General features: G+C 45.3%; 1 protein-coding gene across 2 annotated transcripts in view; it reads right to left on the reverse strand.

Moving 5' to 3' along the window:
- The window catches only part of MCC (MCC regulator of WNT signaling pathway), a gene marked incomplete at its 5' end in the record, with an annotated part of 375,431 nt that overhangs the window by 18,271 nt on the left and 330,509 nt on the right, over nucleotides 1–26,651 (reverse strand). For both annotated transcript variants that reach the window (XM_080920142.1, XM_080920143.1), the window contains 5 exons: nucleotides 2,058–2,292; nucleotides 11,445–11,628; nucleotides 16,236–16,339; nucleotides 21,023–21,163; nucleotides 26,284–26,432. In XM_080920142.1, coding sequence (XP_080776268.1) covers nucleotides 2,058–2,292; nucleotides 11,445–11,628; nucleotides 16,236–16,339; nucleotides 21,023–21,163; nucleotides 26,284–26,432 — 813 coding nt within the window. The remainder of the gene's footprint in view (nucleotides 1–2,057; nucleotides 2,293–11,444; nucleotides 11,629–16,235; nucleotides 16,340–21,022; nucleotides 21,164–26,283; nucleotides 26,433–26,651) is intronic.

Below are 26,651 nucleotides of genomic sequence, written 5' to 3' on the forward strand. Positions count from 1 at the left end.
CAGAAACACAGGCACAAGTCTGCAGTTGGGACTCACAGGCAGCCCAAGGCAACAGACTGTTCTGTAGTTCCTGACATCTGTGCTTTTAGGTCCCCACAAGAGCAGGCCGTGGCTTCTGTGGGCAGACATCCATGTTGCTATCACCTAGGTGAGCAAAGACTCTTTAAGTGCTTCCTGAGTGAGACACTAGGAAACTGCTTTTCTGGAGGTAAGGCAAGGAAACTTGTCATCTCCTCAAGTTATGGGTAAAAAGAGAAACAAGAAGCTCTTTAAAAAACACTCAAGCTTGTATATGCATGGTACAAGAATCCCCATGCCCAAACCATACCAAAACAGAATACCTGACCTCTGCAATCCACTGGAGGACAGCCTTAGTCCTGGGCTGTGAGACCCCATGGAGACATGCTCTCCAAGGCAGACATACACATTTCACCCTCAGCAGAGAGGGAAATGAGTCTCTTGGATGGATGCATGGGTAGCATAGCCATTAAAAGTGGCTCAGCATTTATGGGAGCAGAAACGCAAGAATGTGAAAAAGTAGAAAGCCAAGTGTTGCTGACACCCAAAGGGATAAAGGAATAGGACTCCTAATGACAAGAGAATACACTGAGAAAGAAGAATGGATTTTAAAAATGTCAAGCAAATCATGCAAATGTGTTTCACTAAAGATCATGTACCAGGAACCTCAGCATTTACATTCTGGAACAAAATGATGAATCCCAACATAGTCCACTATCTAGTGGGCATGTGGGTTAGCACACACTGGTGAATGTGTTAGGGAAAGGAGATGAAGCTGATTATTAGCCTTCCTAAAGCCCGCAGGAGGAAAAGTAGGTCAGAACTTGGACAGTTGCTGCTCTGATTCTTAGGACTCAGGTTCCCATCACTTGTACACCTTCCAAAACTATCTGAGTGCAATTTATGTTCAGTGGCAAAGGGAATATTAGAGCATTATTACACACACACACACACACAGAGAGAGAGAGAGAGAGAGAGAGAGAGAGAGACAGAGAGAGAGACAGAGAGAGAGACAGAGAGAGAGACAGAGAGAGAGACAGAGAGAGTCTTTCCTTGGCTATATCAACAGTAAATCTCTCACACCCCATATTGGCTAAACTATAAAAAGGAAATGCTCTGGATAAAAGAAAACATGCTGTTTGGAACAAATAACAGAAGGACACGCTACTGCCTCATGAAATGTGCTACAAGAGCTGCAAAAGGAACCTGACTGGGGAAAAGTCCCAGGCAGTCAGGACTCAGCAAGAGGAATGGGAGCCCTCAGAGCTGAGTGGCTGGATGGAGAAGTGCCAAGTAGGAGCAAGAGGGGTTAGTATCCAGGAGGGAGGCCTGGGTTCCCAAGTCTGTTTCTACTGCCCTGTATCTTTCCAGATTCAAGAACCAGCATCTTAGAGAAGTGATGGGCAGGGTCTGGGAACCCAGTTCAGAGCTGAGTGAGGACCCAGGGAGCTGCTTTAATCACCATCCTCCTTTTTACTGTGGCTCACTGAGATGCAGGGTACACTAAGCAGAAGGGATAGCAACTTAAACTCTAGAAATGCTGGCAGGTAACTCAGCTCATGAGTGAAGAGCCCAAGATTTTAGCAGGACATTGGCCAGAACTGTTGTGCCAACTCTTACCAGAGGACACCGATTCCAAACAGACTTATAGCTCTTAAAGCCCAGGGGTGACAGGAAACCAAACCTTTTGCCAATTGCTAAGCTGGTCTCTCCCCGTTCTAGCTTCTACCAACACGGGCGATGCCAACAAGGACTTTTACCACTATTGAGATCAGGGTCATCATGGACAGAGGCTGCAGGACTTGCTTAACCCTTGACAGGCATATATTGAACTGGGTTACTCCACAGCATCCTTTGGAGGTCAACTGCCTTTCCAATAAAGTCCAGGCCATAGGACTTCCAGACAAACTAAAGCCACCCTCTCCCCAGAGGCTACTGTCCAGACAGAGGTAAGTACTGACTGAACCATGCTGCCATGCTCACAGACACCTGGCAGGTATCCCTCTGCGTAGGCCCAACAAATGAAACCTTCAGCACACCTTCATGGCCATCAGCTCCTGCATCAGCACGGCATTCTCCAGGTCCAGCCTCTGGCTGTCGCCTCTTGGCTTGACATCGTAGCTGAGTGGGTCAATGTGGATGCTCTCCAGCTCCAGCATGGTCAGCTTGACTGCAGCTCTGTCATTCTTGAGCTGCTGGATATAATCCTTCAGCCTTTGCTCATCTTCTTTAGTGAACTCTGTGTCACAGCTGCTGGCTGTAGAGCTGGTTGTGCTGAGGAACAAAGAGAAACCCCATGTTTCTAAGTCATCACCACTAGACCCTGTCTCCTCTCCTCAACATTATTTAGGGGAAACACACACACATACACACACATACAAATAATGGGTACTGAAAATACATTTTAGATCATGACATAGACTCTAAAAATGAATTCTGAGATACTAATTCCTCAAAAGTAAAGACACATGTATACAAAGCTGTTTCCTATCATGTGGACTAAGATTAAATTTATCTTATGGAAAGATGTAAAGAAGACCAAACAATGTGAACATTTTAGATCATGCTCAATGGTAGAGATAGTTTAACTGAGAAAAAGTATTAAAGAAAATGGTACACATCCAATAAGAACAGATGACATGGGGACAGGGCTTAATTATGGGAGCTAGAGTACTTATCTCATGACCTATAACCATGGGTGTACATATGTACTCCTAGCACACAGAAAGCCCAGAGAGTGACAAAGGTCCTGCAGGGGTGGAAGTGGAAAGGAATCGTACTGGAGGGAACATGGTATACTGACAATCCTGTTGCTTAGAAAGCAATGAGAGACAAGTACATAGAACATGATAACATGTTGAAAGTGGTTGTTTCCAGTCTGCCATAGTCCGCTCTTGGTGTCCACTCCAGGACTCAGGCTGGTTCTAATGAACACTGGTGGCTCGTGCTGCATGGGGACTGCAAATGATGCTAGACTTAAGGAGTGCCCGGGTAAACAGACTTCTTGTGGCCCCAGTGTCAGAGAGACCAAGCACCGTGAAGGGGAAACTGAGCCAGTTGTGGTAAGCTGCCCCTACTGGCTCCAAATAAGGCCCACAGGTTCCTCTGCTTTTCTATCCCTTCCTGTCTACAGATCACTCCAATGATAAATGATTTGAAATTGATGGTAGAAGAGTCAGCAGGGCCCAAGCAGCTTTTAACAAAACACCACGATTTCCTACTATAAACCAGAAACTCAAGTGAAGAGACACTGAGGGCCTTGCTAAGTCAAGTGACTGCAAAGAGCCTTATACAGAACCATTCTACAGCTCTGTTCTCTTCCTCATGTTCTGGGATAAATGCTATCCAGGATCTGGGAGTAGTCCAGTGTCTGCTTCTTCACTTGACGCTGAGATAAGGGAAATGGGTACAACATTCCCGCATTGCCACGTCAGTTTTCAGCATCCGACACATTGCTAAAAAGGCAAAGATGAGAGGCTAGGGAGCTGGCTGAGCAATTAGGTGCACTTGCTCTTGCAGACCACCTGAGTTTGATTCCTAGCTCTCACACTGTGGTTTATAACCATCTGTATCTGTAACTTTATAAAGTTACAAACATCTGTAATTTTAATTTCAGGGGATCAAAATTGCTGGTGCACATAACACATGCATGGTATAGTCCCTCCGTTTAAATAAGTCTAAGAGAGACAAAGACAGATGCAGTAGCTCATGGTTGATGTCTCAGCCACTCAAGAGGCAGGAAGATCCCTAGAATCTAGGAGTTCAAAGCCAGCCTATGCAGGAGAGTAATATTGTGTTTCGAAAAATAAAAAAAAGGATAAAAGAGAAAGCAAGGCTTCCAGGGCCAGAGAGATGTGGGCTGGGGTGATGCTGATCATCCATCTGTCCACACAAGGTGAGGGTCATCCTGAGAACTGGGTGCTCTTCACATCTAAGAACAACTGTTAGGATGCCACGCTCTTGCTCTCTAGAACTGTGTGTGTGTGTGTGTGTGTGTGTGTATGTATCCATGTGTGTGCCTGTGTGGTGGTGGTGGGTGGTCTTGCTTTGTCCCTCAGTGCAGGACAAATAGCCCTGGTGGAGTGAACAGGATGAGCCTGGCCATCCACCTGAACAGCTTTAGGACACTGGAAAGGGGAATTACTATGCCATGAAGCTTGGACCGCAGAACTCAGACACTTTCAAGACAGCCATCTACCTGACACTGTGAGGGTAAATTTTAGATGCTGGACAGTTATATTGCTAAAGGATAGTAGTCGCCATGATATAAGTAGGTTTTCTTCAGTTCACTGAAGGCCTTTAGAGGAAGAAATTCTGCCTCCAGACAATCCCAGACAAAGGATTCAACCACAGTTGTTCCTTGGGGGATCCAGCGTGGCCTGAATGTCCTGACACTCCAGTCTCTATAATCAAATCCCTAAAAATCATTGTCTGCAAAGGTGTGTGTCCAGAAACATGTACCACTGTATGTAAAGGCACACATGTAGCAGTATGTGTACAGAGATGCTATATATCTATGTGCACCGACCACCCTGGTTCTTGTCCTTATGCTGACATGCCAACCATCACTTGTGACCCTCTAGCATCTTACACACTGTAAATTTCATGTTTCTTGGCCAGGTTATACCATAGATGCTTTGTAAAGTTGTGATAACTTAATTCTATAAAGTTATAAAGTTGTACAACTTTAATTGGTAAAAGAATATGAAATACAAGGCCATTAAATCAGTAGCACTGCAAGCACTCAGTAAACATCATTATCTCAGAAACACCATGGTGCTTGCTGTAGGACACCTTTCAAGGCCCTGGAAAAATCCCTACCTTTATGGAACTCATATTCTAATAGCAGAGATACACAAGTTATGTAGTATGATGTGCATCATGACAAAGTGAAATGAGAGACCTGGGGAATGCAAAGTGGAGATAAGTTTATTATCTGAACTAGCAAAGGGGGAGTCCTGTATGATAATGCTACAGCCCAGTAGACCTGAAGGAGGCAAGAAAGAGAGCCCAGTGAATATCTGGAGGGAGGTCGATGGGGGCTGAGAACATAGAAAATACAAAACTCAAACAGCAAGCTTGGCTAGCAAGGAGTAGTTATGGCCAAGTGTTGTGTCGCTGACCACAACAGGAGAAATGGCCATATGTCTGTGTGTGTGTGGTGTGTCTAGAATATGCAGGAGATGACAAGGTGTCCTCTCATGAAGGGTTTATGAGGTCAGTATCTTCTCTAGGATTAGAACGGATGTAGGTTTGAGCACTTGGAAGAGAAGCCGATGGCCAGACTCAAATGCCCTCTGTATCTCTCAGGTCTGACACTATGCTGAGGAAAGATGCAGGAAGGCAGGGGGAAAGAATGTCCTGGAGGGGGCATTTCAAGAATACTGGGGGAAATAGCAAAAGCTTAGAGTAGGTGTTGAGTAGAGAGAGCAGGGATGATAGACACAAAGTGTCATATAGTGTGTGTGTGTGTGTGTGTGTGTGTGTGTGTGTGTGTGTGTGTGTGTGTGCTATGTTTTAGAAGGAATGAGAAGGAAGTACCACCTCCCAGGCCTCAGCACTGCCCCTAGCAACCCCTAAAGAACGGAACTGTGCTGCTGAAGAAACCAGGGCAGAGCCTCTGGCACAGGGTATGTTAGAGCCCGTGCTGCAGAAGTGGAAGCACTCACCACTGGTCTGTCTGCAAACAGTGGGGTGGTGGGTACACCAGTCACGCTGACCCCTCAGTGCAGGGATCACCTCCACACCCTCAACAGTGACAACAGGGCAGAAGGCTATGTTTCCCAGGTGAGGGAGTAACAGAATTCAGGAGAGCTCAGGAGGCAGCATCTTCATCCTGCATTCCCCAGGGCGGAGTGTGGAGCCTGCTCCCCAAGCCCTGTTTACACAAGGAAGCCACAACAGCAGGGATTCTCTGCCAGGCAGCTGAAAGCAATAAGTCTTCCCACATGGCACCTTAACTCAGCTACAAGCCATTCCTTTCATTGAAAATTATTTACCAAACCAAACACGGGACAATCACAACATCCACATGACACTTGGGCATCTTTATTATCTCCAGACTGCTAGTTTTCGAACTATGACATTGATAACTCAAGTACCCTTGGTAACTTTTGTTTCAAATCAAAATTGCAAAATCCAAACAGTTCAAAAGCTAGGGCTCACTATCTATTGTGCCCAAACTAAGGAGATAGTATAGAGCTGTGTGGTGGTGGCCCACAACATTAATCCCAGCACCCAGAACTCCTGACTAGTCTATGGAGTGAGTTCCAGGATAGCCAGAGCCACACAGAAAAACCCTGTCTTGAAAACTGGGTGGGCGGGCAGGGGGGGAGTATGGACACATTTGAATCTCTATTCTAGCCCACCACTTCAGTCTTGCTTAGGCTGACACACCCTTCCCCCAACACCCACTATGTGAAGACCTGTGGGAGTGGGTAGGGGCTGACGAGAATCTGTTCCTCAAGACAGACTACGTACTGTGCCTGCTACCAGGACAGCCACAAATGGAAACTCACTGGCAACTAAATGGCTGTACCCACATTTTCCTAGGGACCGGATGGCTGTTTACTCTTCAGGTGGGTGCTTGTGATTGCTGACAGTCCACCCCCCAGAAGCCAGTCACACCTGCACAGCCTTCTTCTGGCACACCCCAGCCTCACAGCCTAGAGGGAATTGGCCTAACTTATCTGGCTTTGGTCACAAGGAGCAAAGGTGGTTCCTACCTCCCAGATCAGGGGAAGAATGAGCGGGTGGTGCCATCCAGGTGCCATCCAATGTGCATTTTGGGTAAAGATAAAGGACAAGGGACACTCTCCTGACAGCTATAGTCTGAGACCCACCAGCCTTGGTGTCCCCCAGAGGTCAGACAGACACCTGCCACTATGCAGGAAAGTTATTATGGAAGAGAAGTAGGTTCTCAAAGGTCTTAGACACCACCAAGACCCTTCTGGACAAACACTAGTGGGCAGGGATATTTGAATTTCTTTATCTGCAGGTTGTTCACTGGCTAGAAAGGAATGTTTTAGTTTCTGTTGTCCTTGCTGTACACAATGAAAAACAAAAGTACAGAATGCCGGATTGCAGATCTTACCATTGGGAGCTAAGAGCTTTCAGGGCTCTTACAGGGGAATGCTACATTTCACGGCAGCGAGCACCGCAGCCTAGCTCTCCAGCTTCTAGGACACCAGCAGGGAGCAGACCAGACGATGGTAATTACAATTCTGCTTCATGCCCTTAATGTTCCACAGCACAATATGATTATGTTAATGGTGAAAGGAGGAGAAGCCACTGGCCCTTCCTCTGGCCTCCTGAGGGCCGCCGTTGGCTGCCAGGAGAGGACCAAGTCATCCATTACGTCTCCCAGCTTGGAACGCAGGATGAGCTCAGCTGTCAAGTGGAATAAATCACTTTCTACAGGAGGCCTGATCCCTCCTCTCCAGGGCTGGTGCCTGGAGATGCTCTGAGAGCAGAATGGAAGAAAACCTGAAGATGAATATCCCAGGCATACCCAGCTATGCCTGTCTGTGCTTTGCCCTGGTTTTCTCAGGAGTGATACAAGAGCCACGGGTTTCTTTTGGCGACCCTCTGTTCTGTTGGAGTTCCAACAAGATAGTTGATTCTGCACTGGCTGACTGCCAGATCATTCTGCTATAAACTCACTGCATAAGCTGCCAGCTACAGTCCAAGAGAAGGGCATGAGGGCCAGGCTCAAAACCAAAACATACCCCTGCCCTCTATCCTGTGGCTGTTTTACACAACTGTTCACACTGAATGCCATTTCTTTCATTCCACTGCACCAGGTGTTGTCTCTGCCTTCCAGACCCTCATCCCCATCACTAAAAAAACCACATGGTCTTAACCCAGGCATAGCCACTGAGGTTTCCTTCTGGCACCAAGGAAACCAGTTAGCCTTGAATGTTTATGCAGGTAGCCTGCTGCCTTGCTGCCACCCAGGGAAGGTACCAGGATGACAATGGCAGCCATTGCAGGGCCACAACAATTAGGTGCAGAGCCTGGTGTGTGTGCATGTGACTGTTCACCAGCAGGACATGTGGCTCGAAAATATGACAGTGCTCTGCCTAAAGATGCCATTGATCCCATGCATTTGGGGCCCCATAGCCTTTTAATCAGGCCTATTTTACATATTTCTGTCCTTTGTGACCCCAAATCCTAATTTATAAGACCTAAGTTATATGAAATTCTATCCCAAATATTTCCCCGTGGTCCTTTCCTGGTAGGAGGAAGTTTTCTGGCAGCATGGAGAAGTCACACGGCATAGTTTACATTTTGTAACATTAGGGCTTAATTGCTTGTTTTTAAAATGGGTTTACAGATGTGACTGGTTCCTAAAGTTAGGTAAGTACATAAAGCATTTCACATTGCTACTGTAGCCATGTGAAGGAAAGTGAATAGGACCAGATCAGCACACGTCACGTTGAGGAGTATCTCAGCTGGGTGTTGGCACTCACTGACACTGTAACTAACAGCCAAGCCTGTCTGATTCACTCCCTGAAGCTTGCTGCTGGGGGTGGCAGAGGCCTCTCCTAACTGGACAGTGGTTCCAGGACATCACCTTTGCTAAAGACAGTATCCCACTGGTCAAAACCATTTTTCCTGCCTCATGAAACTTTATCCTAGCTGGGACTAGTACAGAGGCTACAGGCCCTTCTGGTGCTTCATTGCCCTCAACTGCAGTTTGGAAATCATGCCCCAGATGGCATGACCAGCCAGCCAGCATCTTAGGTACCCAAGGACCTAGGAGGCTTCACAGCCAGGCTAAAATCACCCTTCACAGATTGCATACCTCTGGATCCATTTTGCTGAAAGAAAATAGCCTCAATCCCACTTCCTAGGAGGGAACACTTGCTATGGCTTTTCTGCACATTCATGGATTGGACCCGTTAATGGATTTCCAAGGAATAAACAGAGAATCCAGTGCTTGACACAAAGGGCAGGCTGTTGACAGTGCCTACCTCTACTTACAGACACTTCAGTCCATTTGTCTCTGTTCTGTGATATGTTGATAAAGCTAAGTCAATCCCCCTTACCTGGCTGCTGTCTCCTTTAAGACAACTATGCTTGATGGATCTGCAGCTGTAATTCTTTTTTAAATAAATACCTTATTTTCTCTTTCATGCTGGGAAGAAGAGCATCCTCTAAGTGGTGGCTCTCATCCATATCCTTTCTTCTGGGTAACTAACCCTTTGCACCTCCTTCCTAAATCCATTAACCCGCCTGTCCTCAGGAGCTGTGAGATGCCTCCAGGGACCTGACCTGAGCCTTCCTTTTCTGAGACCTTGGGTAGCAGGGGCGGATACCCTGACTAAATATCTTTCTCTCTGCAAGGTGGTTCCAGTGGGAGGGAACGGGGTGTGCTGGACCACATAATGCTCTGCTCAGAAAGCTCCTTTTTCCTCCTTTGTTGAAAAACCTATTACAGGACAGTGTTTAGGTCAGAATTCCAAGGCTTATAAATAAAAATAATGATAATATTGAAGCCTGATGGTTAGGAACTTTGTTCTGAATCTACATTTATCATGAAGGCACTAGAATTGTGTCTGTTTTTGATTTTGTTTTTTTTTTTTTTTTTTTTTTTTTTTGTAACTGTGTTTTATGATAATGGAGAGCCACAGGAACTCCCTTGTGTCATCTTCCCTTGTGTCAGGCCCTGAACTGCTATGACAGAGGCAAGAGGGGAAAATGACATTTCAGTGGAATTAGATTTAAAAACCTGTGTTTGATGGAAGATCTATTTGAGACTAAAGTTTGTTAAGCAGACTCACCTTCCTCTTCACAAACATGTGTGGTGCATGTGTGGGTATGTTTATGCATGTGGGTGTCTTCCTTGCCCTATCCCTACCTCCTGAGCACTAGCCAGTTATGTGGGTGCTGGGATCTGAACTCTGGTTTTCATGTCTGCATAGCAATCAGTTTACCCAATGAGCCAGCCGCTGGTCCCAAACAGCCTTTAGTGAGCTCATTTTTGTTGTCATTGTTTTTGAGTTTTGTTTTTTTGAGATGGGGTTTCTCTGTGTATTCTTGGCTATCCTGGAACTCACTCTGTAGACCAGGCTAACCTTGAACTCAAGAGATCTGCCTGCCTTTGCCTCCCAAGTACTATGATTAATAAAAAGCTTATTATTGGAAGCAGACAGTCTGAGTCTGAATTTTTCTCATCCTATGGAAATTTCTCAAGAAAATGTTCCAAGAAACAAGCTTACCTATACACCAAATATCCCCTTTAACAAATATTGAAAATCAGATCTCCACTAATAGGTTAGAAATTTATTCTCATTTTTTACGGGCTCCAGAGTCATCTCTCACCCAGACTGAAACAGCATAATTATTTGCAGGAAAGGGAGTTGTATACAGACAATTAAGCAAGACAGTTTCTGTCACTAATTGCGTGGAAGAATCTCACTGAGCACTGTATACCTACATAGACAAACATGGAAGGGATAGATTATAAACACCTGGGAACATCATGGGACAGGGCACTTGCTTCTGTATTTAAACATGAGAATCTGGTTCTACGTGAAAAATTATAATCTATGTGCTATTGAATAAGACACAGGCTGCTGGAGTATAGAAAAAAAACAAGCTTTTCGTGTTTGTGGCCAAGTGGCCACTTGGGAGTGAGCTGCCTCCTGGGACATGGGGTCCAGTGTATGCATATGATACACTGGCAGATGGTGGGTACCCTCCAGTGTGACACGGGGTATCGAATTGCTTTTAGGCTTCAAGAAAACATCAGTACTTGTGCTTTGGCATCACGCATCCCATCGCTCCTTATGTAGCTCCTGTCACTTGCATGGAAGCAGAAGGTCTTATATGAGCGGAGATCCCGTGTCAGGGAGCAGGAGGGATACTGCGCTCAGTGCCAGGGTTCTAGATTTCCATAACGGAAAGTCCAGTAAGAAACTAGCCGCTGTACTCCAGTCTGAGAAGTGGCATGTAAAGAGGTGGGGTGTGTGTCACAGTAGAGCTTCTGTGGAAAGAAATGATTTAAAAAAACACAAAAGGCTACAAGGGGCTTCCTCCTGGCGCCCTGCCCCCACAGAGAAAGATCAGCCTGCTCCAGGGACAGTGCTTTATCTCCACTGCTTCCAGTACCACTCCTGAGCGCTCTCTGATTCTTGGGTGCAAACTGTGACCTGAGGTTCATGACTAAGTGCCTGCTTGAGAGGGGCTGTAAATATAGCCTCACTTGATGGAGGGTAGGAGGGCCTCTTGCCATGAAGAGCTCCTGGAGGACAAGGACACAAGGAAGGAGAGTGGAAGCTGGCGCTAGCTTAAGGTCAGCTGGGTCTTTCAGCAGTGAGCCTTTGTCACGTGGTTCCTGGAAATGGGGAGTAATGAAGAAACAGAGAACTGAACAGTCGAGGGAGAAGAGTGTCAGACAGAGACGGAACACAGAGCAGTACCTCGTATGGCTGTTGGAGGATAGGCTCTCCCAGGGCTGCACACTGCAGCCAGCCACTGCGAAGGCTCCGCCGCAGCTGCCGTCCAGCTTCATGAGCAGGGCTTTGGCGGCGTTCTCAGCAGTCTTCCGGCAGTCGTGAGCTCGCTTGAGCATCTGAGTGATATTCTCATCCCCTGACTGGTCTCCTGCACCACAGAGAAGCCAATGGGTTACTCAGTGCAGGCGGAGTCGGGAAAGCCAAGGCTGTGATTCTGTCAGTGGCTGAGGAGGCTTGTGCCCTGGGCTGGTGGGGTAGCTGAGAAGGGTAGGAAGGCATTGCCTGGCATAGTCCTCATGGATAGCATGATCTCCACCATCCCTTTCCAGTTTTAACTTGCTAACTTTTACATTTCCTTGTTGCTGGCACCTATTCTCATTCAGATACACGTCTCCTACACATGGGCACTTCGTGAATGAGGACAGCGAGAAACTGGGGTAAATGCCACAGTACCATGCATCAGCAACATGGTCAGAAAGTTTTTGCACCAGTATTATTCCTCTCAGCCTGGGCAAGGAAGCTAAGTCAGATGGTTCCGGAAGCCCCGTGACAAGGCTAGATCAGGACACAGGGGTATAAGAAGCATAAAGCCAGATACTGAAGTTAGCCTGTGTCCAGGATTTTCACATCCTTGGTGTGGGTTTTAAAACTGTGATGGAAAAGGTGGAACTATAGAGACATTTAAAAAGCTTAGCCAGGTTTAGAAGATGACTATCAGTAAAGTAGCTGACTTTAAATAACTAGTACCATGTACACATCTACAATCTCAGAGGAGGTGGGGAGGAAGCAAACAAAACCCTGGTGCTCCATAGACAGCCAGTCTCACTAAACTGAGGAGCCCCAGGTTCAGTGAAACAACCTATCTGCATATATACATGTACATATACATATATGTGTGTATAAATATAGTAGTGGTATATGCCTTTAATTCCAGAACTAGAAGTCATAGGCATGGACAAACAGATCCTTTTGCAAACAGATCTCTTTGTGAGTTCAAGGTTAAACAGGTCTACATAACATGTTCCATGAGTGATCCTGTCTTAAAAATTAATTAATTAATTAACCAATCAGGTAGAAGATAATACAAAATTCTGTCTGACATCAACCTCTGGTTTCCATGCATGAGTGTGTACACCACACACACACACACACACACACACATGCACATACCCATTCATAGGAACAAGTGCATATACTATACACAAAAAGGTTCAAGAACAGATAGATCCCTTGCCTGCTTTGTAAAAGGTACTAGGTTTGACTCTTAGAACCCAAAAGAAAAAAGACAAAAAGAAAAGATCCAGGTGGTGGCGGCATACACCTTTAATCCTAGCACTTGCTGAGCATTGCTAAGCAAAGGCAGGCAGATCTATGTGAGTTCAAGGTCAACCTTGTCTACAGAACAAGTTTCTAGACTGCCAGGGCTACACACAAAGAAATCCTGTCTTAGAAAAACAAAGCAAATTTTTAAAAAGAAAGAAGAGTAAAAGTAAAATAAAATAAATGCAGTGGTTCTTAGGTTTGGGAGAGTAGAGTGAGAAGGAGGAATAAAAACACAGAGATGAGAAAGTCATTACTAGACAGCAGCAACCAAGCATGAAGATACCACCTACAATGCTACAGTGGAGGGTCCACGTCACTGTCCATTGGCCACACCCAAAGAATTTCTAACCGGGAGTGAACTCTAATAGAGAGCAGGCACTTTGTAAGACAGCAATGTCTGATATATCTGTTATCGATAATAAGGAAAGCTGTGCTTGTGCATGGGACATCTGTGTACTTCCTCTCCATTTTGGTGTGAATTGAAAACTACTTGTGATGGTTTGAATAGAATGGCCTTCCCCCATTGGTGCTAGTGTTTGAATGCTTAATCGCCAGGAAGTGTTATTATTTTAAAGGATTAGAAGGATTAGGAGGTATGATTTTTGCCATAGGTATGGCCTTGTTGAAGGAAGTATCTTACTGAGGGTGGGCTTTAATGTTTCAAAAATCCAAGCCATGCCTAGTTTCTTGCCCCCTTGGTCCACCCCACTTCCCATCCCCTGCACCTCTCTCTCTGCCTGTGGATCAAGATATATCTCTCGGCTTCTGCTCCAGTACCATGTGTGACAACAGGCTCTTCATCATGATGTTAATAATGGACTAAACCACAAACTATAAGCATGCCCCCAATTAAATGCTTTCTTTCATAAGGGTCAAAATGTTTCTTCACAGCAATAGAACAATGACTAAGACAGTACTCTAAAGAGCAAAGTCTTCATAACAATTCAAAAACTGTCTTGGTCAAACAAACCACTGGCTTGCCACCCACACAACACAGATACATATTTTTCTCATGAAACTTCAGATAGTGGACATTCAAAACATGAATGTCGTTGGGTGAAGTGGCAGAGGTTATCCATATCCATTGCTGAGACCCAAAGACAACCCTCTGGTATCCCACAGTATAGTTTGAAACCCACAGGGCTAAACCTTCTTCTCAAATGAACATAATGAGTAGTGTGAATTCAGTAATAAACGAAGACGGTGACCGTAATTGACCCTATGAGTACACGTCACAAACTAGGTCTTACTTAGACAGCACCTCGGGCAGAGTGACAGATCGACTGTCCCTGTCAGTAGGTATGAAAATTAGGGCAAGGCTTAGCACTATGGAGAATAGAATGCTCTTCAGTATAGTGTTCTTCCCATACTAAAAGCACATCCCTCAAACTGACTTTCAGCCATTCCCCTTGTTTCTTTTTTCCCACTAGGACTTTTACACACACCTTGCCAGTTGACTATTCTTTATATTCTGTTCTAAAGTAGGCATGTTATCATCTTATTAATGCATGCAGGGGTAACCTCGGATGAGGAAGACATGGAATACTTCATTATTATTGCAAACATTTCAAAAGCTGGTTTCTTTAAGCCATTTCAGTTCTTACCAAGTAATAGCTCTGTGTAGGCACCAGCCTAATAAAGATGCTTTTCGATTGTGGAACAGATTAAGACATCTTGTGATATAAACTAAGACATGATTGATTTTTTTCTCCTTTAATTGATGATTTTCTTATTTAAAAAAACCTGACAGCAAGCCAAGATCATTTTAGAATCTGTTTCATATGAGGAGTAAAGTTTTATGGTTCAGTTAAAAGACCCTGAAAAATGAGGTTTCTAATGGAAGTCTTGGCAGAGTTTCTGCTTCTGGGCTGGGCTGGGCTCTGAATATTATTAACCAAAGTGGGTCTGGGGTGGGGATGGAACCAGAGGGTGGAGAAGAGGAATGAAGGGTGGCCACCTATACAGAGCACAACTGCTCCCTTGTTGGAGAACCTGGGTAAGAAAGGAAAATAATGTTCTTTGTTTCCTGGCCTTTCAGATCTGATTCTGATTCCTCAGAGTATCAAAAAAAACCAAGGGAGGAAAATCCCAAGAGTCCTTACTAAGGCAGCAACAAGAGAGGTGGCAGGGATAGATGATTCGCTCAGAAGGTGCCTGGGGAGGCTTTTGTGGTGGTATGTCCTGGAGAGACAAGGCCATTTTTGGAAGCACATAGCCATTGGAGAGCTATCCCTTTATATCCCCTGTTCCCAGCTTACAGCTCCAAGCAACTTCTTGACAGCCCAGTGGCCATACAGGAGGCTACCTGGCTTGCTCATACTGCCCACTGTTTGGGAAGTACCGAGTCATTTGGGTTTTATGGACTTGGTGTTATTTCTCTCAAAAGGCTATTTCTACAGAACATTGGGGAGTCTGTGTCTAGGCCATGTCAAGGGTATGGCAAGCTTGCTACCATGTTTCCCTTCCTCTCCAGCACTGTGCTGTGGTACCCTCACACCATTGCAAGCCCTGGAGCCACTGTTACTGCTGAGTTTTAGCCATGTGGTGATGGAGCCTACATGCCCTTTCTACTTACAGAGAATTGTGAGGCAGAAGTGGGGGAGCAGTGTCGAGTAGCCATTCTCAATCCATGAGTTGAAAACACCTTTGGAGGCTTCATATCAGAGATGTAAATTATGATTTATAACAGTAGTAAAATTACAGTTGTGAAGTAGCAACAAAAATAATTTCATGTTGGGGGTCCCCCCAACAGCATGAGGAACTGTATGAAAGGGTCAGAGCCTTAGAAAGGCTGAGATCCAGAGGTGAAGTGTCTGAGGTACAAATCAGGTCAGTAGGCTACCTGATACCACTGAGGTTAAAAAAAGGACAAGATGGCAGACAGGTGCAAAGATCATCACACACACACACACACACACACACACACACACACACACACACACACACACACACCTGTGCTAATACAGCCCAGGAAAAACTTTCAAGACCAGGTATGAAACTACCTCTCTACTCATGAGACATATGGAGGTAGAGATCTAGGCTGGAAAGCTATTCACAAGACTGAACCTAGGGAACAATTATAGCCATAGAGGCAAGAGGATCAGTCCAGGCATCGGCCATAGGACCTTCGAGAGGTAGCTTCACGATGCTTTTGTCCCTTTAACAGCACTGTGAGTCCCAATCCCTCCGCTCCTCCTGTCAGCCCAGGAGAACTCACTTCCTAAGAGTGCTTGTTTATTTTAACTTGTCTGTGATCCAGTTTCCACCCTAGTTCTTGCTTCACTCAATGTAAACAATTTACACACTCAGTCATGGGTGAGAACGGAAAACGCAGTTGACAAGCAGATTTTGTGTTTCTGGGAGATGACTGGATGCCAGCAACAGTGGGGACAAGATGGGAAACAGCACAGAGGGAACTCAGGGTACACTTACCAGGGGAGGAGCCCACACCAGCTGCCCGGAATTGCCCCAGGATGAGGCTCTGCTCGCTCTCAGCCAAGGCCAGCAGGAGTTCATAGGCTTCTATGCATTGCTCACTGCAAGAGAAGGACACCCTGGCATCAGCGCTGGCCTGGAATGGCAATGACTCTCATCATCAGTGCCACTCTAGCCCGGGGTCTGCCTCACCCTCCCTACCCACAGAGAACATTCCATGTAGAAGTGCTCCCAAGTCAGACCAGCGACTTGCTATTGTGTTCACCTCTCTAAAAAGAAAAAAGACAACAAAACAATAGAAAGCAAACAATGTTCTGGAAAAACAGACAAGAAGCAGCAACAAAGAGAGGGGCAAGCTGGTTGTCCTTTTGATGACACAAGAGAGACATTGACACACCTATGATACTCAGTCTATAGTCACCCCTACGGAGCGTTCATCCTGGTGTGCAGACTCTTCTACTGTCCCCTTGACTCTGTCAGGGCTAGTCTCCGTAACTAAAGGAATGATGGTGTGCCACACCCAACAGTAGGCTCTTAAAACACCATGGCTTCCATCTTGATCATTCTCTACTTCCTGTTCTCTCTCAGACCATCTTCTCTGAGGATACCGGGGGCCCTTCTTGAGCATCCCTAGGAAGAGACCTATGTGGAGAGGAACGAAGACTTCTAGCCTATATCCAGGGAGGAACTGAGTTGGCTGGAGAGACACAGTCTGCTTGGAAGGAGACCCTAGTGGTCTCCGCCAAATGTTCAGAAATCGCCCTAGCTGACACTGACCTTCAGAACTGCCTAGGAGCCCAGAGGCTTCACACAGTTTGCCAAGTCACTCACAGATGCTTGACCCTGGCACGCAACACTCAACAGCTATTCAAACTCCCCTTTAGGAGACAATCATTTTGACCTATATGTGTACTACAAATAGCCATTATGTGGCTGTTTCAAATGGAAACCTCATGTTACCTCAGCCATAGTACCCATGTGCTGACACCACATGGCTGCAGGTAACCATGGTGCTGAGCACAAAGAGAGAACAGCCCCATCCACACGGAAAGTGCAAATAGGGATGCCTACAAAAACAAAAACAAGCAAACAAACAAAAAAACCTCATGAAATGCTGTTAGGTTTCTCATAAGAGTCTGAGCTTCGATGTCCGGGAGAAGGAAAAGTCATTCTTTTGTATTTCATCCACTGAGCATACAAGCTGTGTCCAAGAACAGTCTCTATGCTAGGCCTGACAGTGCACATGACTATTTCCCACATAAACGAGGCTAAGGCAGGAGGATCACAAGTCTGAGGCCAGCTTGGACTATATAGCAAGATGAGATTCACTCTGTCTCTCTCTTTCTCTTTCTTTCTCTCTCTCTGTCTGTCTGTCTCTGTCTCTCTCTCTCTCACACACACTCACACACACACACACACACACACACACACACACACACACTCCCTTTATGATACACAAGGACCCATAGGTCTACAGCAGTGAGATTTCCTTTGTGAGCAGATACTTGATGAGCTTCTCCATGCTGAACAAGAGAAATGTTGCTTTAGTCGACATTTACAGAGATGGAAACAGAGAAACCATCTGGTTTAGATTGTTTTCATGCTCATCACCTTTCCCAGAGCCAAGAGTTAAGAGAAGGGTCACTAACTTGTGGTGCTGATGGCTCCCTGAAAAAGCAGGCAGGAGGCGTGTCATCCTTCAGGACCCCCTGAGACCGAAGGTGGAGGTGGTCCAGGTTAAAGACTGTTATAGGAAGGACAGCTTGGTTTGCCTGGGAATCTGAAAGTCATTATGACCGCCAGCCTGCATTGGTCTCGTTATGTTGCTAGATTTTATTTCTGAAGCAGCAACTTAAGATGATACAGAACAATCATCTACTCTGAGACTTTGGCAATGGACTGAGAAGGTACCACTAACAAACTTCAGAAGACTGCAACAGTTTTGCAGCTTTAAAAAAAGGGGGGGGGGTTAAAAATGATAAATGGCTTTGTGAATATAGGCTAGGCATTCCCCACCAAGCCTGAAAATTGATCTGGGTACCCACATAATGGAACTCACTTTTGTATATTATCTTCTGAGCCCAGATTTCTACTATGGTGTAAAATCCAAATAAATGTAAATTTTTTAAGAACTGAAAAGCAAACAAACAAATAATAACAAAACTGGTGAGAAAGAAAAGTGTTATTACCTACTCACAGTTTCTTGGCTTCTTCTTACCTTCCCTCCCTTTTTCCTTTTTCTTTTCTTTAGTTTTCTTTCTCTCTCCTATTTTCTTTCCTTTTCTTTTTCTTTCTTCCTTCCTCTCTTTCTTTCTCTTTCTTTCTTCCTTTCTTCCCTTCCTTCCTCCCTCCCTTCCTCCTTTTTTCCTTCCTTCCTTCCTTCCTTCTTTCTTTCTTTCTTTCTTTCTTTCTTTCTTTCTTTCTTTCTTTCTTTCTTGATTTCTGGATTTCTTTGTGTAGCTGCTGCTATCTAGGAATTCATGGTGTAGACTAAGCTGGCTTCAAGCTCACAGAGATCCTCCTGCCTTGGAGTGCTAGGAGCAAAGGTATGTGCCGCATCACCACACCTTTAATAAGCTGGCTTATTGTTAATGGAAACCAGCTGAAGAGCTCTGATGATACTCCTGCTTCAGGGAACTTTATCCTGGAGAAAGCATTCAAAGAATGACAACAGTATGTCGTCTGTATCAGGCTCTTTTCCATTCAATATTTTAATGCCCCGGTGTCTTCAATGGTCTTTTAGAAAGATGAGCAATGTAAAGGTATAAAATCATCAGCATTGGATTCGGCCATCCAAGATAAGTGCAGACTGTTATGTGGCATCTAAAAGCTATGACGGGCATGTGTAAGACCTGCACGGGGTCAAGCCCAACAGGATCCCAGCACTGATAACAAGTGGACATGGGCTCCCACTCCTAACCAAAAGCTACCTGTAACTGATACCTGCTCACAAAAGGGAAAATTGGTTTTCTCCAGTGGAGTGTCACCGGGTATATAAAACATGCTCCAGGTCAGGCCCGATGCCCACACAAAATGAATTCCATGGCTTTTTTTTTTTTTTTTGTATGTGGACTTTGGATTTTATTTTGCTTTGCTTATGCGTTGTCTTGTCTTATTGGTCTTTTGCTTATTTATTTTAGCTTTCCTGTTTGTGAGTTTTGTTTTTGTAAGTTTTGTTTTTGTTTTTGTTTTTTTTTTAGATTGGGGGCTGGGGAGAGAGAAAGAACAAAAAGTGTGGTTAAGGATAAGTTAAAGATAAGTTAAAATAATAAAAATAGCCAGTAAATGGTGGCACATGTCTTTTGTTTCAGCACATGGGAGACAGAGGCAGGCAGATCTCTGTGAGTTTGAGGCCAGCCTGGTCTATAGAGCAAATTCCAGGACAGCCAGGACAGTTTCACAGAGAAATCTTGTCACACAAAGCAAAACAAAATAAAAACAAAATAGACAAACAAAAAGAAGGATGGTGAGAGGCTAGTGATTCTCCCACACAGCCCAGTGGGAGAATCTTTTCTACCTTCTATAAATCACTGGGTTCACTTTCTGGGACTGAAAGCAAACAAAGATGTTCTGTAACTGGATAAATCAATATGAGTAAAGGATAGAAGAAGCAAAAGGAAATAGAACACAAAAGCTAAATGTTTTCACAGGGATTGTTTTTGCACACTTACTCATTACATGTGTGTGGGGCACTGCAGTAGATGTTTTCACAGGGACTGTTTTTGCACACTTACTCATTACATGTGTGTGGGGCACTGCAGTGGATGTTTTCACAGGGACTGTTTTTGCACACTTACTCATTACATGTGTGTGGGGCACTGCAGTGGATGTTTTCACAGGGACTGTTTTTGCACACTTACTCATTACATGTGTGTGGGGCACTGCAGTGGATGTTTTCACAGGGACTGTTTTTGCACACTTACTCATTACGTGTGTGTGGGGCACTGCAGTGGATGTTTTCACAGGGACTGTTTTTGCACACTCACTCATTACATGTGTGTGACGGGGACACTCCAGTGGGTACATGGAGGTCAGAGGACAATTTGTAAGGGTGGGTGCTTACTTTACCTTCTACCACGTGGGTTCTAAGACTGGAACTCAGGTCATTAGGTTTGGTAGTAAGTACCTTTACCCCTTGGCCATCTCCCTGACCCCCCACACTGATATTTTGGCGGTATTTCTCAATGAGTTAGTTCATCTTTGGTCTGAATTGGAAGAGTGGGGACATACATATCAGGCACCAGTGGCACACTGATGGTCTGATTCCCCTAACTGCCGAGGGACACTAACTGGCTTTGAATATGAACCACGCTAATATTGGCAGCTCCCAGCCCCTAGTTATGTGTGTACTTTTAGGTTAAGGATTGATTGCTACAGGTGTACATATCACAGAGTTGCTGCAAGGGTGCTGAGAATGGGCCAATGAGATGGCTCAGAGTGTGAAACCACACAGGGTGCCAAGTCTGACAACCTGGGTTGGAAAGCTGGAACCCACATGGTGGAAAGAGAGAATGGATTCTCAAGTTGCCTTCGGACTTCCATACAGTGATTGAATACATTTTGAAAAATAATTTTAGATCTATTAATTCATTGCTTTTATCAATAATACTAATTTGTTATGCTCATATAAATAATATAAATTAACTAATAACATTAATTTTGAGTAAGTATACATTTATGTAAATGGTATAAATGAGTTAATAACATTCATTAGCTTTAAGTAAACAAACAAGTGTTAAAAGACTGAAAGCATACCCAGAATGCCCCCTCTCTGGCTCTCCTACCTGTACTGCAAGGCCAGCCTCAGGGCTGTGGCATTGGACTCATACTTCCCCACCAGCATGCTCATGCTCTCCGCGTTGCTTTTGCATTCCTCCAGGGTTATGGTGAGAAGATCATTTTGGGATTTGAGGTGTTCAATACGACTACAAAAACAAGAAACACAAAACACTGATTTTACATGCTAGGACTGTGGTCCGATCTCACTCACAAGTAGACCAGGTCGTCATGGTAAGAGAACGTGGCAAGGAGAGAGGATCAGCAGATAAGGTGCTTGCCATGCAAGCAAGAGAACCTGTGTGCAGATCCCCACATAGGCACGGGGGCGTGCACCTGCAATTCTAGTGATGTGGAGGGGAGGCCAGAGTCAGGCAGCTTCCTGGAGATTGCTAGCCAGCCAGCCTGGTGAGCTTGGGGTTTGCTGAAAGGCCTCAGCTCAAAAACTAATGTGAAGAGCAATGGAGAAAGACACCCAATGTCAAGTTCTCACTTCTACATCCATGCATGAACACATACATATGCCACAGACAAACGTACACACACGGATGCATACATATAGCACACATGTGATATGGGAGGCTGGAGACATAGCCCAGTAAAGTGAAATGCTTGTGGCAAAAGCACTAGGAGCTGAGTTCAATCCCCTGCAACCACTTAAGAGCCAGGCAAAGTGGCGCTGTCTATAATCCTAGCACTGGGAAGGCAAAGGGGATCTGTAGGGTTTGCTCACCAGACAGCCTAGACAAATTGGCTCCAGATTCAGATATGAGACCCTGCCTCATGAAAAGAAGGTGAAGAGTAACTGAGAAAGGCACTTGGTTTTTTTCCTTCCACATGTACACAGATGTATATGAATTCATATATGCAACATACACACGTTATGAAGATGATACTGCATTGTTGGGCATTTTAGCCAAGTATAATGGACACAGAGTAACTCAAAATAAAATAACCATTGAATTCAGTGTGAAGCGAAAATAGAAATACAGGGCTGAATATCATGGTGCTCACTCTTAATCCCGGAACTCAGGAGGCAGGCAATTTAAATTTGAACTCAGGACTCTTTAAATTTGAGTGAGTTCCAGGACAGCCACAGCTTAGAGAGACCCTGACTCAAAAATCAAAAGGTAACAATGACAAAGAAATTAGACTCTGTTGACAAGTTATACTGCACCCATGCCATGTGCCTGTACTGTGTGAGCCATGGGTCTGTAGTAAGAAAAGCAACAGCTGTGACACCTCATAACTCTGTAGAGTAACTCCAACTATGCTGCAACAAGCCACATGGCATGGGACAATATACCACAGCATGGTCATAATGGCTGCTTTGTGCTGAGTTATTGCTGGATCTTCATCCATCAGCCTGCCCAATCCGGTATGAACCAACCTGTTACCCAGGTAAGGAGATAGCATGTTGAAGCCACTGTCCTTGAGCATAAATCTTAGGGCAGAATGAAGTTGCCTACCTGGGACATGTCTGCTGGGAGAGTAAGAAGACTCCTATGGGACATGGTGAGTCAAGTGTTAGAAGTACATACTTTTTATCTTTTGTTCATTTTGGTTTCTTTCAATAGTCCAGACTCTCTGATTTATAATCCCAGTGTAGCAGTCCTTGCTAATTGAAAGCCATTTATCCCACTGACTGATCTACATGTGGTTAAGCCACATCTTTGCCTGAGACACCTTTCTTGCTCAGGTCAGGACACTCCCTGCTGGTCTTCTGATTGCAAAGGCTGTGAGGGTTGGTGTTTCCCTGGGCTCAGGCTTGTGGGGGAGGTGGTCCCCTTTTCTGTCAACGGTCTCCCTGTGGGTGCTTCTATCCAGTCTGTGACTCCATGAGGCACTCTGTTTCCATGGCTTCTCATCTTTTCTAGCACACAACACCCTCTAAGTGCCAGTCCCACACATCAGCTGCCTCCTGGCATTTCCACAGGGGGTCACACACTGCCTCCAACGTAACAATGACAGGAAGCTGGATTTTTTTCAATCTGCTCTCCCTCACCTTCCCCATACTGATAATCACTGCTGCCAAGCTCCTAGCATCACAAGCTAGCACTGGAGCATCTCAGAGCCTCTCCTTACAGCCAGACCTAACATGGCTGAGGCTTTCCTTCTTCTAAATCTATTATGTGCTGTGGCTCCTGGCCACACATTCATCTCTCTACTCCCACTCTCTCTATCCTTTACCTCGAAGCTCCAGAAGGCAGAACAGGTTTGGTTCTTCCCATTGAAAGCGCCTTCTAACTATATTTAGGCTAAAGAGTAAAATCTGCTATAGAATCCGATTCTGCATCTAAGCCAGCCTCTGTCTGGTGGTCCTCCTGCTTCCTGTGCATCCTCCCGGGCCCTGCCCTACCTCCATCCCACTGGCCTTTGTATGGTTCCTCTTTCACACCATTTTGTCCAGCCCAGAATTAAGACTCTTCCAACCTTGTCATGGTTTGCTCATTTTTCTTAGAAACCTCATGATAAACTTCAATGGACCACTACTTATTCAGGAGAGGGGTACAGCCCAGAGGTAGAAAGGCTATAACCTCCAGCACCCAATGTAACAACATTAACAAATAAATAACTTGATTCTTTCAGGGTCCAGATTACTCTTCCTTGATGTTTCCTCTACTGTGTTCCTTCTACATTTCCTAACAGAACCTATGCTTCATGAGATCAGGGTCCTTCTCTAGGTGTTGGGATTCTGTAAACCCCACCCCTAACCCCACAGTTACTTGGCAACAACTAGGTATGCTCCGCTTCAGTTACCTGACACTATTAAACACTACTAAAGGGGCTGCTTGCCCCTCCTCTCTCTCTTCCTCTCTTGTTCTTGCTCCCTTGCCCTCCTTCCTTGCCTTTCTCTCATGGCCAGCCTCTACTCCTCTCTCTCTCTCTCCCTCTCTCCCTCTCTCCCTCTTTCCCTCTCCCTCTCCCTCCCTCCCTCCCTCCCTCCCTCTCCCTCTCTCTCTCTCTCTCTCTCTCTCTCTCTCTCTCTCTCTCTCTCTCTCTCTCTCTCTCCTCCCTCCCTCCCTCCCTCCCTCTCCCTCTCCCTCTCCCTCTCCCTCTCTCTCTCTCTCTCTCTCTCTCTCTCTCTCTCTCTCTCTCTCTCTCTCTCTCCCTCCCTCCCCACCCCCTCTACTACCCTCTTAACTCCCCCAAGACCTGAATAAACTCTATTCTGTACTATACCATCAAGTGGCTGGCCCCTTGGGGAAATGGATTCCAAACACAGCCTCTCAGAGGCAGGTCGCTTGCCCCCAGGCCTCACTGTACCTCCTTGGGCCATTACGCTCCCCTTCATCCTTTTTCTAACATTGGTGCTGAAACCCAAGATGTCATCTTTTAACAACAGTAGGTGCTTAACACAGATGAGCAACAAGAGTAACTACAGTTTTGTGTTGGAATGTTTCCTCATTTGAAATCTGAGTCAAAGACTAGCCTTATTTTTTTTTAAAGAGTGATAGTTCTTTAATGTTGAGACAATAAAATAACAGTCATTAAGATAGTATTTCTAAGAAGCCCCAGCTTCTGACCACAGCTATGATCATAGAACAACAGAGTGAGGGCAAAGGGCAGGGTCTGGCATTCTGCCTGTTGAACAACTGGGCTGGACTCCATCTCTCAACTTCCCACTTCAGAGCCTTTGTTTTCTTCCAGCAGAGGGAGGCTAGCCTAATCCTCACAAGTAGAACATTAAGACATTTTCTGTGACTATCCACTGTGTGATGCTAAACACATTTTGAGTACTAAATACTGCCCCTTCTTTGTTCTCTCCAGAGTGCATATAGATGAGAAGTTCAGCAACAAAGCAGACCTTTGAAAGCCCAGAGATCTTCAGCTGAAGAAAGGGTTCCCTGAAGGCATATGGCTTCATTCAATTGCAAAGGGCATATCTGATTCAGTTCTACGCCTGGGAAGGCCAGTGGAGAAAAAGGTTTCTGCATTGTTGTTATGAGGTAATTGACAGAATTGGTATTTTAAAAAGACTTTAAATTAAAACAAGGAATCCATTTAATTTCAAGATTTAAAAAATTATTTAAATGAGCCCGGAGAGATGGCTCATCAGTTAAAAGCATACATTTTTCTTGTAGAGGACCCAGGTTTGAGTTCCAGAACCTATGCAGGCAGCTTGCAGCCTCTAAAAATCCTAGTTTATGGGAGATATAATGCCTCTGGCCTCCACAGGTACCTGGTACTCATATGCTCATACCCACACAGACATAGACACACACATGTACATTAAAAAAAAAAGTAATCTTTGAGATGACCTAGATCTACACATTTCCTTTGTTCTCAAGAACTAAAACAACTTCATATCAGGGAGGAGTAACTTGCTAGTTTGATGTATTCTATTTTGCCACACACAAGAGGAATGGAATTAAGCAATGGTCGATGGGAATTAGTGCTCACATTCCTTCTTGATTAGCCCATGAGCCTTCCAAGCTCTTCCTGTGCTTCCTCTGAAGACTGCTAAGACAAGGCAGCCACACCATTCTTGGAAACTGTTCAAGGGGCCATTCTGTTATCATGGAATGGAGTCTGAGTCAGCGTGGCTAGTGGGTTTGGCTGTGGTCCTTTTTAGCTTTTGAAGCGGTATCCTCATTTCTAAGAGTGCACTAAGCTTATCTTTACCAAGGGCAGGAGTGCATACTACATCTGTCTCTATCAAGAATCTGGAAGAATTTATAAAGTTAGTATATGGTAAACTCCTCTAGTTACGACAGATAAGATGGAGGGACTCAGGCCTGTGCACGTGAGCATAAAGAAAGGCAGACGGCCCTCAGGAAGAGCAGGGAATTAGACCAACATGTGGGATCCATGCCAAGAATGCTCCAGCACACTGCTTTTGCTACTTCTGGCAAACACAAGGACCCCCTGACTCAACATTCCAGGACTTCCCGCTGTGATTCTCTGCAGCACAGGCCTGCATGCTTGGCAGCTGTCTGTGACCTACTTGACATTTTCTGTGGATCGCTCCCGGGATTCATTCACTATGTACTTCCAAGGTCCAACATGAAATGAGAAGGCAGGGCAGGGCAACAGCAAAGTCAGAATGTATGTATTCAACCTTCCTACACACAAGGCCCTGTGTGAATGTCTGTAATGTTATCCCTGTCTACCACAAGCATGTCATATTTCCACCTCAACCCCACCAGCCTGGTAACCTTACTCCAGGTTACATAATTCACAAGCCAATTTGGATGATCCTTTAGAAAGAGGGTGGGAAGCAGTTCCCACCCCACCTCCAGTGAGATACGTCAGATCGATTCTTTACCTGTTCAGTCGCTCCGTTTCCACCTCAAACTCTCTGATCTTGCTTTCAGAGATGGCGGATCCATGTGAGTAAAGTGTTTGGAAAATTTCTTGGATATTGGAGCAGTCCTGAAGTGAGTGGGCCAGGTGTTCTGCCACGCTGCTGGAAACCTGGACACATGAGCACAATTCCCCCAAGAGATGTCAGGTCAGAAACACTGGTCCCCACGGCAGTCTGCACATGTGACGACTTAAAGCCAAGAATCCTTAAGAATTTGGCGCCAGCAGATGGTGAGCCTTCTGAGTCTCCTGGGTCTCACTTGGTATAATTCTAGCATTAAAGACTGACTGAGATAGCACTGTGTGAGACACACTCACAGCTGCACTTCC

This window comes from Micromys minutus (assembly GCF_963924665.1).
Source record: "Micromys minutus genome assembly, chromosome: 8".
Taxonomy (NCBI): Eukaryota; Metazoa; Chordata; class Mammalia; order Rodentia; family Muridae; genus Micromys; species Micromys minutus.